We start from the raw sequence: 14,793 nt of genomic DNA, 5'->3' as shown, positions 1-14,793 counted from the left end.
AAGTTAAGGTCCAGAGAGGCTAAGGGAATTCTTCAAGGCCACGGAGGAAATTAATAATTAAGTCAAGATTAGGGCTCTGGTTTTAAAACTCCCAGTATGGAGTTCGCGAGAAAAAAATACTGGAACGTCATTGTTAGACATCCAAACACAGGTACACACACACTTGCACACTCAAACATGGATATAGCTATAAGATACAGTACATCGAATTAAACATGTTGCTTAAAAAATTCTATGACTAACTCAAAGGCATACACACATTTATCTTGAGTTCTGGGTTTTATTTTACATGCAGAACACTTAGGAAAATAAGGCAGGAACTGTTTTGCTATGAATATTCTCCATAATGGCCCTTTCAAACATTTCATAAGATTAATATTTCAATTACTTGTTAGCTTACCAGAATTCTAAGCACTTAAATGTGAGCAGTAAAAAGTAAATAAATAAATGCACAAATAGAAATGTGGCTAACATGACTGAAGAACTGAATTCCAAATTTTATTTAAATACAGGTAATTTAGGTTGAAATGGCCACATGTCCAGTGGCCGCCATATTGGACAGTGTGCTCTTGCATGTGGAGTTTCCATCAATGCCACACATGGCTAACCTCTGGGAAAATGTTAAAAGCTCTCATTGTTTCTTGTCTTAAGTCTTCCTCAGTCTGGCGATACATGAGAAGCACTTGGGGTACCCAAGCCTTATCCCCAGACATTACGTTCACTGGGTCTGATGGGGAGTCCGGCATCAATCAATATTCTTAAATCTTCCCAGGAGCTTCTCAAGTGCAGTCAGGATTAAGAACTACTGGTCTCCTGGCAACCTACAGTGATGTAGCCCTTGATGACCTCTTACCAGACTACAACCAGGTGTGTTCAAATGTGAGCAGGAAAGCATAATCTACAAACTAGTCAATGATTTTTGGATTACCTGCTGAGATAGATTCCTAGTCAATGATTAGATACATGAAACCCAGAGTGACAACATAGGATCAGGGTACAAGAGTTCATGTTGCAAATATTTTAAGTGAATGTAATGTTTTATTTTGTAAAAAGGTCCTTATCTTTTAAACTAATCTTAAAACAGCCTATGCCTTAAATGAAATGGATAACATGGAACATCCTGAAGATGGTATCTTCATTTGCCAAGTGACAGATTCAGAAACAAAACCCAAGTCCATATAATCATCTGGCGAAAGTGGTTTCTCTATGGAAAGCTTTGTTTGCTTCCTATAAATACATGCTTATTCTTTAAGGGATGTATTATAGTTACTGTGGATTTCTCTGTTTTCTGACCAACAAGAAACTTGTCTGTGTACCTTCATACTTCGTTTAGGATGAGGAGTTCTTGTGTCCTTGTAGTTTGGAGAATTTCCCCTTCTCTCCCTAGCAAGCCCAGTCCTGTCCTGTATATGAACAGTTTGAGCACTTGTTTTTTTTTTTTTCTTTTTTTTTTGAGGCAAGGTCTCAATCTGTCACCCAGGCTGGAGTGCAGTGGCGAGATCTCGGCTCACTGCAACTTCCGCCTCCTGGGTTCAAGCTATTCTCCTGCCTCAGCCTCCTGAGTAGCTGGGATTACAGGCGTGGTCCACTACGCCCAGCAAATTTTTATATTTTTAGTAGAGGCAGGGTTTCACCATGTTGGCCAGCCGGTCTCAAACTCCTGACCTCAAGTGATCCATCTGCCTCGGCCTCCCAAAGTACTGGGATTACAGGCATGAGCCACCGCACCCGGCCTGAGCACTTTTTGTAATACAATCTAAACTTGTTATTTCTGTGTTGCCTAATAAATCAGAGATTCAGAACCCTTAAAAAGAAAATAAAAGTCAGGGCAATAAGAACTGCTTGGGGCAACAAATCTACTAATTCATTCATTAAATGGAAACTAGACTTTCCATTTCCTAGGTTTTCAGAGTGGGAAATATCTCAGAAGCGCGAATGATTTCTAATAGAAAAAAGAATTATTTACGCTGGGCACGGTGGCTCACGCCTGTAATCCCAGCACTTTGGGAGGCAGAGGTGGGCGGATCAAGAGGTCAGGAGTTCAAGACCAGCCTGGCCAACATGGTAAACCCCGTCTATACTAAAAACACAAAAATTAGCCGGGCATGGTGGCAGGTGCCTGTAATCCCAGATGCTCAGAAAGCTGAGGCAGAAGAATTGCTTGAAACTGGAAGGCAGAGGTTGCAGCAAGCCAAGATTGCACCACTGTGCAACAAGAGCGAAACTCTGTCTCAAAAAACAAAAAAAAAGAATTATTTAAAACAAGAAAATGATTAGCACTAATAATAAGTATTCATCTTTGAGGGAGAAGTGTTATGAAGGAATATCACATCACTTCATATTTTTTCTCTCTTATTCAGTTATTTATTAATAAATGTGTATTTTTAAGAGAATGTAGTAAAAATAATAAGCATTCACTTAATTAATCAACAAGTCTTTACTGAGCCTCTAATAGGTGTCAGGCACTTTCTAGAAGCTGGAGATATGGTGGTGAACAGGATGGAAAAGGTCCCGCTCTCATCCCTGTGGGAGGAGAAATACAGAACATGGATAAGGAAATAGGAAGCTCTCAGCATTCTGTGCTATGCACTGCAATGACAGCAGACGGATGGGGGTTGTATATTCCTGTGGCTTCTCTGAGCAGTTGATGCTTACATGACATGAGACCTGAGGGAGGCGAAGGAGCTGGACATCAGAGTATCAGGAAGTGGCCCAGGTAGTGGTGTCAGCCACGCAAAGGGCCCCCAGAGGATGAGAGATGAGGATAAGGGAGGAGGGAGGGACGAGGGCCAGATCCCAGGGGCTTTTCAGACCAGGAAGGAAACACGGAAGAACTCGAAGCAGGAAGGCAACAGGGCTTGATTAGGTTTCAGTCTCTACGACTGCTGAGGAGAGAGAGTATTTGGGAAGAAGAGTAGCAGCAGAGAGACTAGTTGGGAGGCTGCTGCACTGCTGCAGGTGGGGCGGGCTGGCGGCTGAAGCCGGAAGGAGGGAGGCATTGAGCGCCGTGGACAGGGCAGAGTCATGTAACCCAGGACGACTTGGCAGGAATGGAGACAGGAAGTGGGGAAGGGAAAACAGGCCTCAGGATCATCCCCGGGTTTCTGCCTTGAATGACTGGGTAGGTTTCAGGGAAGTATCGAGCTGGAAGGAAGTAGGAGGTGGGTCCTGGTTTATGTATGAGTTTGAAATGGCTTTTACCCACCCACATGGCTCCTGGTAACTACACCTGTAAGTCTGAAATTCCAGGTGCATGATATTCCAGACAAGAGTTTGGGAGTCATCACCTGGCTAATCCTGGAGGAGAATGGGGTGAGAAAGGTGAAGGGTCATCAGAGAAGCCAGCAAAGCAGAGGAGGAGCAGTGAACAGGCCTGGGGAGGAAGGGACCCCAGACGCCAGAGAAACCAGATGCTCCCGAAGGAAGACAAGGGCAGCTGTGTCAAACTGCTGAGCTTCTCTGAGGAGGGCAGAGCAACAAAGACTTTGTGTCTCCGAGGGACAAGTGACCTGGACAAGGGCAGTCAGGAGAGGTGGAACCCGAGGTCAGTTAACATGCGGACCCCAATGACAGACAAGAGCCAGGCAGGAGCTAGACGAGGATGCAATAGGGCGGGAGGTTTTTGAAATGTTCTTTTTTGCTTTTTAAGATGGCCTACCTTTGAGGACACGTGCCTGCTGGCAGAAGGATCAGGGGAGAGGAAAGATGGGAAGGACAACCTGCTGCAGGACGGCGTGGCCTTGGCACCTACGCATCCTGCACCCCTCCCCTGGGGCTGCAGACACCTGTTCAAAGGTGTTCAGTCCTCCCTTCCTCAGCTCAGGGGACATCTTCAGGCTGCACCCTCACTGGACACCTTCAGAAATGGTCCCCCCATGTCTTTCTATTCTCTTTTTTTAAAAGACAGAGTCTCGCTCTGTCACCCAGGCTGCAGTGCAGTGGTGCAAACTCAGTTCACCGTAACCTTCGCCTCCTGTTCAAGTGATTCTCCTGCCTCAGCCTCCCAAGTAGCTGGGATTACAGGTGCCCGCCACCATGCCCAGCTAATTTATTTTGTATTTTTAGTAGAGACGGGATTCACCATGTTGGCCAGGCTGGTCTTGAGGCTCCTGACCTCAAGGGATCTGCCCGCCTTGGCCTCCCAAAGTGCTGGGATTACAAGCGTGAGCCACCGTGCCTGGCCAGTCCCCCTATTTCTGTCATATTGGTTCTGATATGGTTTGGCTCTGTGTCCCCACCCAAATCTCATGTCGAATTATAACCTTCAGTGTTGGAGGAAGAGCCTGGGGGGAGGTGACTGGATCCTGGGAATGAGTTTCCCCCTTGCTGTTCTCATGCTGGTGAGTGAGTCCTCATGAGATCTAGTTGTTTAAAACTGTGTAGCACTTCCTCCCTCGCTCTCTCCTGCTCTGCCATGTGAAGACCTGTCTGCTTCCCGTTTGCCTCCCACCATGATTTTAAGTTTCCTGAGGCCTCCCCAGCCATGCTTCCTGTACAGCCTGCAGAACTGTGAGCCAATTAAACCAATTTTCTTCATAAATTACCCAGTCTCAGGTAGTTCCTTACAGTAATGCCAGAACAAACCAATACAGGTTCCTAACCAGATCCTCGGTTCTTTCTGCCCGAGATTGCAAAACACATTGCTGCCCAAGGCCTCTGCACTAAAGGTAGCCCTCTGTCCAAATGCTCTTCAAGACACATGCATGGCTCACCCCCTTGGTTTACTCAGCTCTGTGCTGGTACTGCTTTAACAGGCGGGCAGGCACAGACACACACACCCCACGTCACTGTGTCCCTCAAGGCATCTGATTTTTCTTCTCCAGACCTTACCACCAACTAACATGCTGTGTGTTTCTTGGCTTGCCTTTGGCCTGCCTCCTTCATTGAAGTGGAAGCTTCAAGAGGGCAGGGACGTTGAATAGTTATTTCTCTGCTGTGTTCTTTGCCCCTACTATACTGTACTGGTCCATGTGATGCTTTAAATAAATATTTAATCTTCACTGTCGGGTTAGTTGTTGCTACTTTCACCATTTTACACGAGAGAAAATTGAGGCTGAAATACAAAATAACTTACCTCAAGTCATGGTTAGTACGTGGCACAGCGACCATTCAAACTCAGCTTTCTATCAGCTGAATGAATGAATAAACGGATGGATATTCTGCTGCCTTGCTGCTGAGTTCCCCCAACATACTTGCCTTCTGCTCACCTCCACCACCTCCCTTTGTCCCACTGCAGCTTGAGGACAAATAGCCCATTTGTACCACTTGGTGGTGCAAATTTTCCCCCAATTCCCATGTTTATTTACTGAGATGGAAGGGAGCCAGAGGACTGGCCATGGTGGGATCATTTATAGCATGGAAACTGGCAAATGCTATAACCCAGGAATTCTTTCCCCAGAGTGCTGACTGTTGAACACTCACCAGGACATCACTGTCTCCCTAGTTCCCTACCCCTACCCTTCCATTAGTCTCCACTCAATTTGCCCAGAAACTGCCTCTTTGTTTGGGGTTTGGGCCCAAACCCTGAGGTCTCACTAGCTAGGAGTCGGGAATTAGACAATTACTAAATCAAAGGAGTATGACTAGAAAACCAGATTGAAATGGAGATAACGTGACAAAAAATTTAAGTTCAGTGAAGACAAGAGCAGGGCACGTCATGTACAAAAACAATAGCCTTATACAGTGGAATGCAGTATGCTTTCCTGGAAAGCATTTCTTGGCATTTACTGTATTTTGCTTGGAAACAAATAAACAACAATACAAAAGCAAACCAAAAAATCCACAACTCAATGATGATGAGAGATTAAGGGAAAACAGAAACTGTATTGTAAACATGGCCATACAACCTATTGAAATGTTAGACAGACATTGACATTCTTTTTTTTTTTCTTTTTCTTTCTTTTTTTTTTTCTGAGATGGAGTCTCGCTCTGTTGCCCAGGCTGGAGTGCAGTGGCGCAATCTCAGCTCACTGCAACCTCTGCCTCCCAGGTTCAAGCGATTCTCCTGCTTCAGCCTCCAGAGTAGGTGGGACTACAGGCGCACGCGCTACCACACCCGGCTAATTTGTTTGTATTTTCAGTAGAGACGGGGATTCATCATATTGCTCAGTCTGGTCTTGAACTCCCGACCTCATGATCTGCCCACCCTGGCCTCCCAAAGAGCTGGGATTACAGGCGTGAGCCACCACGCCCTGCCTCAGACATTGACTTTCTAAGTTTCTACTCAGGTCAATTAAGCCAAGACATAACTCATATTAAAGAAGCTATGAATATACTTTAAACTTTTTTTTTTTTGGTTGGCCAAGAAGTTATTCTGATGCTTCTTCATAAATTACCCAGTCTCAGGTAGTTCCCTGTAGCAATGTCAAAATGGACTAATACAGGTTCCTAACCAGATCCTCACTCTTTCTGAGATTGCAAAGCACGTTGCTGTCCCAGGTGTGCTCTATGCCTGCCTCACATTGGCTAAAAATGTTCACACTGTGTGGCAATTCAGTTAATACAAACAATTACTATAAGAAGAAAACCACTTACTTCCAGGGTCTGCATCAGGTTTGGTTTTATTGCATCTTTCATCAAAACTGTCAAAGCACCTGTCACCCCCTACAGGAGAGAGAAAAACATTAGAGTCCCGACAAAAGATCATCCTGGCAATGGCTAACCCCTTGGCGCTTCTCTCCAGCCTGCTTCTTGGGTGGGCGTCCCCACAGGCAACCCCGGGCCACAGGGGACAGTGCTGCTGTCTCTGTCCATCCCTCCCCATCAGAGCTGAAAACAGATGTCAGTCATACTAAGATGTGAACGGTGATAGAGAAATAGCATTTTGAAGGACATTTGACCTTCTTCCGAAACCTTCCTTGATGGTGTTTATGAAATTTTCCAGAAAACAAATCTTTCAGTGCAAGAAAATGTGTTTTCTGGCAATTTATGGACTGTGTGTTTTCATAATCAGAGGCTTTACTCTTGCTCAAAGAAATAAGGTGAAGAACAGAAACAAGGCTCTGTACAGAGCGGGAATGAAGTAGGGTAAAGGGAAATGTCTAAAATCGCCCACTCTGATTTCTCACCATCTCTACATCAGTCATTCCAGAGAGAGAATAACTCAACAAACTACCACATTTGAAAGCTTTCTAGTTTAGATCTGAAAGGCTTCACGCTATCCCTCTTCCTATAGTCAAGCTGGTGCCACTTATACATGAAATAAGGCGGCTTCCTTCCAATCCTAGGAAGTACTGGATTGGGTTCCTTCTAAGTCCTCTATTACTGGATGAAGAAAAGACAGAGAAGAGAGAGAACAGGGATGATGCATGAGAATTAGCGGGAAAAATGTGCCAAAAAAAGGCCACAAGGCTAAAGTTTATTATTACTTTTTAACGTGATGTCACTATTCACATTCTTTTCTTTTCTTTCCATTTTTTTTTTTTTTTTTTTGAGAATGGAATCTCTCTCTGTTGCTCAGGCTGGAGTGCGGTGGCATGATCTCGGGTCACTGCAACCTCTGCCTCCAGGGTTCAAGCGATTCTTCTGCCTCAGCCTCCCCAGTAGCTGGGACTACAGGCACGCACCACCACACACGGCTAATTTTTTTTGTATTTTTAGTAGAGATGGGGTTTTACCATATTGGCCAGGCTGGTCGCGAACTCCTGACCTCATGATCCACCCGCCTTGGCCTCTCAAAGTGCTGGGATTACAGGTATGAGCCACTGTGCCCGGCCTTTTGTTCTTTTTTTTCCAATTCCATCTCGCTTTGTAAAGACCTTAACTGGTGTCTTGGTGTTTTCAACATATTAGTTATTGGAAGGCTATAACATGAGCAAATGCCTGTGATGGTAGCTCTAGCGGGGAAAACAGGGTGCTATCCCTTGCTGTACATAGCATCGGAAGACAGTGACATTTTCCCTCAGTATGCCACGGCGCTAGCAGATGCAGTGGCAGCATCCCGAGAATCTTCATGACTCCAAAGTGCATTACATTCTCCCTGTACTTTTATCACCAACAGTAGTAAATGTTTCTCGCATGTGATTGGTTTCTATTTTTACAATATTTAATCATTTCAAAGGTGTAAGAAAATCCAATCTATTTTCTTCCTTAACTTCAAATTGACAGATAAAGCTGTATGTATTTATTGTGTATAACATGATGTTTTGAAGTATATATATGCTGTGGAATGATTAAACCTAGCTAGTTAACTTCTGTATTACCTCACGGTTATCATTTTGGTGGTGAGAACGCTTTATATCCACTCTCTTAGCAATTTTCAGGAATACACTGTTATTAACTATATTCCTATATAACTGAAATCTACCTCACTGTATAACACACACATGATATGAATACAACCCACTCATTATACATACACGAAGATGGTTCACTATGAAAACTTCAGGACACGCTGGGCATAGTGAAATACACCCTGTAATCCCAACACATTTGGAGGCGAAGGTGGGTGGGTCACCTGGGGTCAGGAGTTTGAGACCAGCCTGGCCAACATAGCAAAACCCCATCTCTACTAAAAATACAAAAATTAGCCAGGCGTGGTGGCAGGCACCTGTCATCCCTGCAACTCAGGAGGCTGAGGCAGGATAATTGCTTGAACCTGGGAGTTGGAGGTTGCAGTGAGCTTAGATTGCACCACTGCACTCCAGCCTGGGCAAAAGAGCAAGATTCCATCTCAAAAAAAAAAAAAAAGAAAAAAGAAAAGAAGAAAGAAATCTTCAGGACAGGAAGGCTCAGTGAGAGTTGTCCTGTTGTGCTAATGCAGAGCAGGTGAAGAAGAAGAGTAGTTTTCCTACTTCTCTGCACACTATCCTTGCTTATACTTCCCAACCAAATAAACTGATTCAAAAAACTAAAGGAGGAAGGAAGTTAAGAGGGATGTTTCTGTTGGATGTCTCAGGTAGGTTTCTACCTGCTCATCTTTCTGGGACACATCTCAGCACCTGTGCTGTCACGTGCAGGGCAAGCTCTGCCACCCTTTGTGTGCTGCTAGCATTCCACACTCTGTGTCCCTTCAGGAGGGCTCAGACCATTCTTCCAGGGTATATCAGAATCATGCATGTGGCAGAAACCTTCAGCAGTTCCTAAAATCCTCCCTCAATTTTCTATGGGTGGCCAACTCTCAATAGCTCCCACTGGATGAAGCACAATTTGAATAAATTAGGTACCTTTTGCAAACAAGAAACACAAATGATAACTAAAAAGAGTTTATTAAAGAGATAAATAAAGAGTTTATTTAAAAAGATAACTGAAAAGAGTAATCTTTGGGTTTCTTCCAGATCCAAGATTTTTACCATACACTCACACAAAAATACATTTAAGGGCTGGGCGTGGTGGCTCATGCCTGTAATACCAGCACTTTGGGAGGCTGAGGTGGGCAGATCACCTGAGGAGTTCGAGACCAGTCTGGCCAAACTGGTGAAACCCCATCTCTACTAAAAATACAAAAACTAGCCGGGTGTGGTGGTGGGCACCTATAATCCCAGCTACTTGGGAGGCTGAGGCAGGAGAATCACTTGAACCCAGGAGGCAGAGGCTGCAGTGAGCTGAGATTGTGCCATTGCACTCCAGCCTGGGCAACAGAGCCAGACAGTCTCAAAAAAAAAAGTTAACAGGAAAGGTTGTTATTACACTACAAACAGGAAGAAGAAAAGAAGATTAGCGTGCCAATTCGAAAAAGCACTAAAAAAGGCAATGGTGTTCCATGAAAGCTTTACAGAAAGCACCACAACTACTCAAAGGGGAACTAGAAAAGCAAGACTGATTGAGGTAGAGATTTGCTTTTATAATAAGAAACCCAAATCTAAGGCCCCAAATTAAATAATAAGCCAAGCTGGTGCCAGAAATGTGCCAATTTTAACTTTACCTTCCTGTTCATGGAAGCAGAGCCACTTCTTTCTGTTCCTTGAAAAGGTGATTTGCCCTCAATTTCAGGCAGGTATAGAAGGTACATTTTAAAAAAGTTGCCGAGTGACTGCAGGGGGATGACTCCTCCCCAGCCCAGGCAGAAGCAGAGATCAGGATTAGCAAAGACGGAGGAAAGCTCCTGAAAAAAATTTCACGTGTTTTGGTTGCAGCCAGGTATAAGCACGTCATGTTTGACTATGAGAACATTAGGAAGCGGTCAGACAAACATGCTTGTGAGGAAAGAAATGTGTGTAGAAACTTTTTCTGTATCTTCATTACACCCACTGAGAAAAGGAAGAAAGCCTTTCTTTTTCTGGTAACAAAGAACGAGGACTGCCCACTCCCTGAAGCTTCCGGGTTGGAAACACTCACCAAATCATCTGCTGTCACAGGCTGCCCACTTTTGTCACTGGCCACCACCATCCTTCCCAGCCGTGCCTTCATGTCCGCGAGGCTGTCCGTCAGGGCCAGCACCGCCATGATCTCGCTGGCCACTGCGATGTCAAACTGCGCCTGAACCAGCCCAAACACAGGTAGCAGTCAGTGACAGTGCCAATGGGATGGCCATTTCCACAAGGAGCTGGACTTCAGTCAAGGAGCAAGCGCAGGCCCAGGGAGTCTACCCTCCAAAGGCCATGCATGCAATTCCATCAGTTTTCTGCATGTCTGGACCATGCAGGGTTCGTGCCTGGTGCTCCCTAGGATGGCCTCCCACGGGCAATGTGCTCTTTGTCATGCTCTGCTCAGCAAGGGGTGGGCTGGGTTAGGACCCCTGTTAGTACTACCTGTTAGACCCCTGTTAGTACTCACAGCACTACCACATGGTGTGCTATTGTAGCATGTCTCAGACTTAATTGATTACTAATGTCATTATCAGTCTAGTGTGGTCATTATCAGTCTAGTGTGGTCATTATCAGTCTACCACTGGACCGCAAGCGCCATGAAGGCAGGGACTATATTAGGCAGGTTCACTTCTGAATCCCCAGCATGGAGCTTGAAACCCAGAAGACATGCAATATGCATCAGATGAATTAATGACTAGCCTACGGACCACCTCCCCGTTAGTAATAGGTCTGTCAAGAAGGCTGCATTGTCTGTCTGGCGCAGAGATGAGGGGCGGTGAAAGATGCTGGCTTCCTACATGTGAGGCTACTTTCCCAGAGTTGGATCTGAACACAGCAGGGAGGGCACCCCAGTCAACTGGTGGCACAGACTCAATTTTCAGCTGCCCGGGAGGGTATGGTGACATCAGATCTTGAAGCTTTCAGCAGTGAAAGCTAGAGAGCAGAGACTTTTTGCAAAAAGTTCTAGGACTTCCTATTCCCATCTCTTGGCTCTGGCTCCATTGTTGTACAAAGTCCAACATGAAATAAAAGGGACACAGGAATGTGTACTTCCTCCTCCTCATAATTCAGCCACTAGGAATGTTTCTCTGGACAGAACCACTTCATTATGCCCCAGCTTAATTCTCTTCTTCCCAAGGGGAGTGTGAGCCAGACAAGTTCAAGCTTACGCAGAGAGAGAATGGCCATGCCCTGGTGGGATCACCTTATGAGACATTTTATTATCCATTTCCGTCACTGACAAGTAAGGAAATGAAGGAAATAAGGAACTTTCTGGCTACTTCCTGGTTGAGATTGCATTAGTCACTGATTTAGTGAAAAAATATTACCTGAAAGTCAAATACAACTATATTCAATTATTACATTCTCAATATAACTCATTCCAAACATAAGTGGTTTTTCAATGTATGAAACTTAGGGTTCTCTATACTACCATTCCATTATAAACAGTCCTTATGAGAAAATGACTAATACTGAGATTTTCTGTATAAAACACAAGACTAGACATATTCTTAAAATATTAGCTGTGTAAATAAGAATAATATATAATCCATATTCAAGCTCTTCATTTGTAATTGTTACAATTACAAAATTTCACATCTTGAGCATACAAAAAATGAAACCAACTGGGTCAATTGAGGTATCACTGTTATTCACTTTAATGATTAAATGACATGCATAGCGGAAGGCTGCTCATTTTTGTTTTGCAAATAAAATATTTCAAAAATCATATAAAGATACAAATGAAATTTTTATTATTTATCAGATCATCATACATTTATTGATTTAGTATTTACCTTTTCACTTTGTAGGTATATAGTAGGTGTATATATTTATGGATTGCATGAAATATTCTGATACAGGTATGCAATGCATAATAATCACAATAGGGCAAATGAGGGATTTAGCACACATTCACACAAAGGCCAATATGGGATATTGGCAAGGATGTGAATTGATATGAATTTCCTAGAAGGTAATGTCAAAACATATGTCAACATTGGAAATTTGTATCCTCTTTGACTCCGCAATCACACATCTGGAATAATATCCTAAGGATATTATCAACAAGTATACACACAAATATATGTGTATACTTCCTACAGCTTACTTGTGATGGCCCGAAACTGCAAACACTCTACATGTTCATTAACAGGGAAATGGTTGAAGCTACTACGGTACCTCTATGAGATATGATGTGGCCATTAAAAATGAAGATACAGGTCTACCTTTATTGACCTAAAAAGATGTCTTCACTATAGTCTTATGATAAATAAAAAGCAGTTAAAGCTCTTAAATACACTATAACCCTTTTTTACTTAAAAATATCTATGCACAAAGCAACACAAGATATAACCTTGGGCAAGTTTTTTAACATAACATCCCAATTTCCTCATTTGTAAACAGCTTTACAAATGAAATGTGCTAATATACATAATGGAACTGTCAATACAATGCACAGAGTAGGCACTGAAATCAAGGCCACTGTGAATCTTCCATCTCTCCAGTACCTAAACAGTACAAAACTATGCAGAGAAAGGGCCTTTTTCATTACACGGGCAACTAACGCCAACAGTTGGTATCCATCTTTCTACTTTTCATTCTAGGCACGTATGTACACAAGTAAGTTGTAAGTGCCTATAATGTAAGTAAACATGCTGGGTTTTTCTTAACATAAACAGGTTTACACTATCAGTATTTTACTTCGAATTTTTAAAATGGGTTTTACAGCCTTTCCAATGTGTATGAGAGCTCTCTACTCATGTCATGACACCTATACACACATTTATTAATTTCAACTCTCCCATGGGACAAAATAGCAAACTAAATATATGCAACCATCCCTACTGTTGGACGTTTGGATTGTTTCCAGTTTTCACCACTGCAAATAATGGCACAACAAATATCCTAATACACAGAATTTTTTTCTGCACGTTACACATTTTCTTCTTCTTTTTATTAAAATATTTTTAGTTCCAAAGTTGTAATTGTTGGGTCATTTCAGATTTTAGTAATAACAAACTCATCCAAAAGGGATTTCCACTCCCACTGATGCTGCATAAATGCCCCCATTTCATTGCATCCTCACTAGCATTTAGTACCTCCTATTTTCACTTGACAAGCTCCTAGGTAAATGATACTCCATTGTTTCAATTTGCAGTTTTATGATTACTCATGAATATCTTTTTTATGTTGGCATTTTAGTTCTGTATGCATAAATTGTCTTTTACTTATTTTACTCACTTGTTCAACAGATATTTACTGAACACCTATGACTATATGTAACAAAGTTCTGTTCTGAGCATAGGGAATACAGCAGCAAACAAAAAGGGGAATAACCTCTGCTCTTACAAAACTCCCACTTTAGCGGGAGAGGCTAAGAACATGAAAAGCAAGAATGTTTGTTAAGGATGGAAGTCCACCACATTTTGGGTTGTCCTTTTATTCATCAATCTAATTCCATCTTTCTATTTTTCAGAACTTTCTAAAACTTCATGGCAATGATTCCAGTTTGCTAGCATGGGTATGTGAAATCTGTTTGTGTGTGTGTAAGTTGCAGGACTGGGAGGAGACGAGGTCCACGAACTTAGTTTCTCTTCTTAATCCAATACCTATATTCACTTTTTAATTCAAGACACTTCAAAAGGTCCCAAGTCTATTTGGTGTAAGGATTGGTTATTAAAGTACAAGTGACTCTTTTTTCACTAATAAAAACTTAACATAAAGGACATAAATCTAAAACTGTACTAAAAAGCACAGTTTCTAACCAATTCAAAAGAAAAAAAAAAACACAACACAATTTAGAAGCCCACTGTGCCTGGATGAAAAATCATAGGCATTAATTTGTATTCTCTAAGCGCCATTGATGCACATCCAATATCTATTACAGTGAAGTCAGACATCATAATTTTTCTTCTGCATTATCTGTATTTTATTAATAACCCATTTTTGTATTAATAAGCCATTATCCTTTAAAAAAATCCTCATGCTATTAAGTCTAATAACTAGGTGTTTGTTCCTTGATATATGAAATTTGAGTAATGTGTCTGAGATTTTCATTTATCAGTTATGCAGACGTAGTATTACCTGGCTGGGTTCCCAATAAAATAAGTAAGAATTTATATTCAAAGAATACCCTGAGTGGCTCTTCCTAGAAACACAATTGGAAACATACATGAAAAAAAGAAAATGAAATAAACATACATAGAAAAGATGGTAAAAAGACACTGGAGCTATGTCTTCTGATCCTCTCCCAGCCCTGCTGAGAGCCCAAAACAGTGAGAGAACCACTGGCCACAACAGGTTGGGGATGAGACAAGAAAGGCAAAGAGTGAGCTCCCAAGCCGGTGGAAATGAACATAAGAACAGAGAGGGAAGAAAGTACCACCTACCTGCCGGGAATAGCCCTTCTCTGTGTTTCCCTGCCCGATGGTTATTTTTCGTAGAAATCGGTCATTTGTATCCAGTACTGAAAGAGAACAGATTAGTTCTTCAGTCAACAAATATGGACCAGCCACCTGGTGTGTGTCTGGCATTGTTCTGATGC

The 14,793-nt window shown here is 42.7% G+C and overlaps 1 protein-coding gene across 9 annotated transcripts in view; it reads right to left on the bottom strand.

Moving 5' to 3' along the window:
* LOC105489167 (methylenetetrahydrofolate dehydrogenase (NADP+ dependent) 1 like) overlaps positions 1-14,793 on the bottom strand; it is a 233,145-nt gene that overhangs the window by 131,579 nt on the left and 86,773 nt on the right. For 8 of the 9 annotated variants that reach the window (XM_071096617.1, XM_071096620.1, XM_071096618.1 and 5 more), the window contains exons 17-19: positions 14,639-14,715; positions 10,276-10,416; positions 6,535-6,603 (exon numbers count right to left, since the gene is read on the bottom strand). In XM_071096617.1, coding sequence (XP_070952718.1) covers positions 6,535-6,603; positions 10,276-10,416; positions 14,639-14,715 — 287 coding nt within the window. Of the gene's footprint in view, positions 1-6,534; positions 6,604-9,636; positions 10,043-10,275; positions 10,417-14,638; positions 14,716-14,793 lie in introns of those variants that run through there. The other variant, XM_024795113.2, reaches the window with a different exon arrangement.

The sequence above is a fragment of the Macaca nemestrina genome, chromosome 5 (genome assembly GCF_043159975.1).
Source record: "Macaca nemestrina isolate mMacNem1 chromosome 5, mMacNem.hap1, whole genome shotgun sequence".
NCBI lineage: Eukaryota > Metazoa > Chordata > Mammalia > Primates > Cercopithecidae > Macaca > Macaca nemestrina.
The sequence above is the reverse complement of the archived record's forward strand: the minus strand, read 5'-3'. Positions and strand labels throughout refer to the sequence as shown.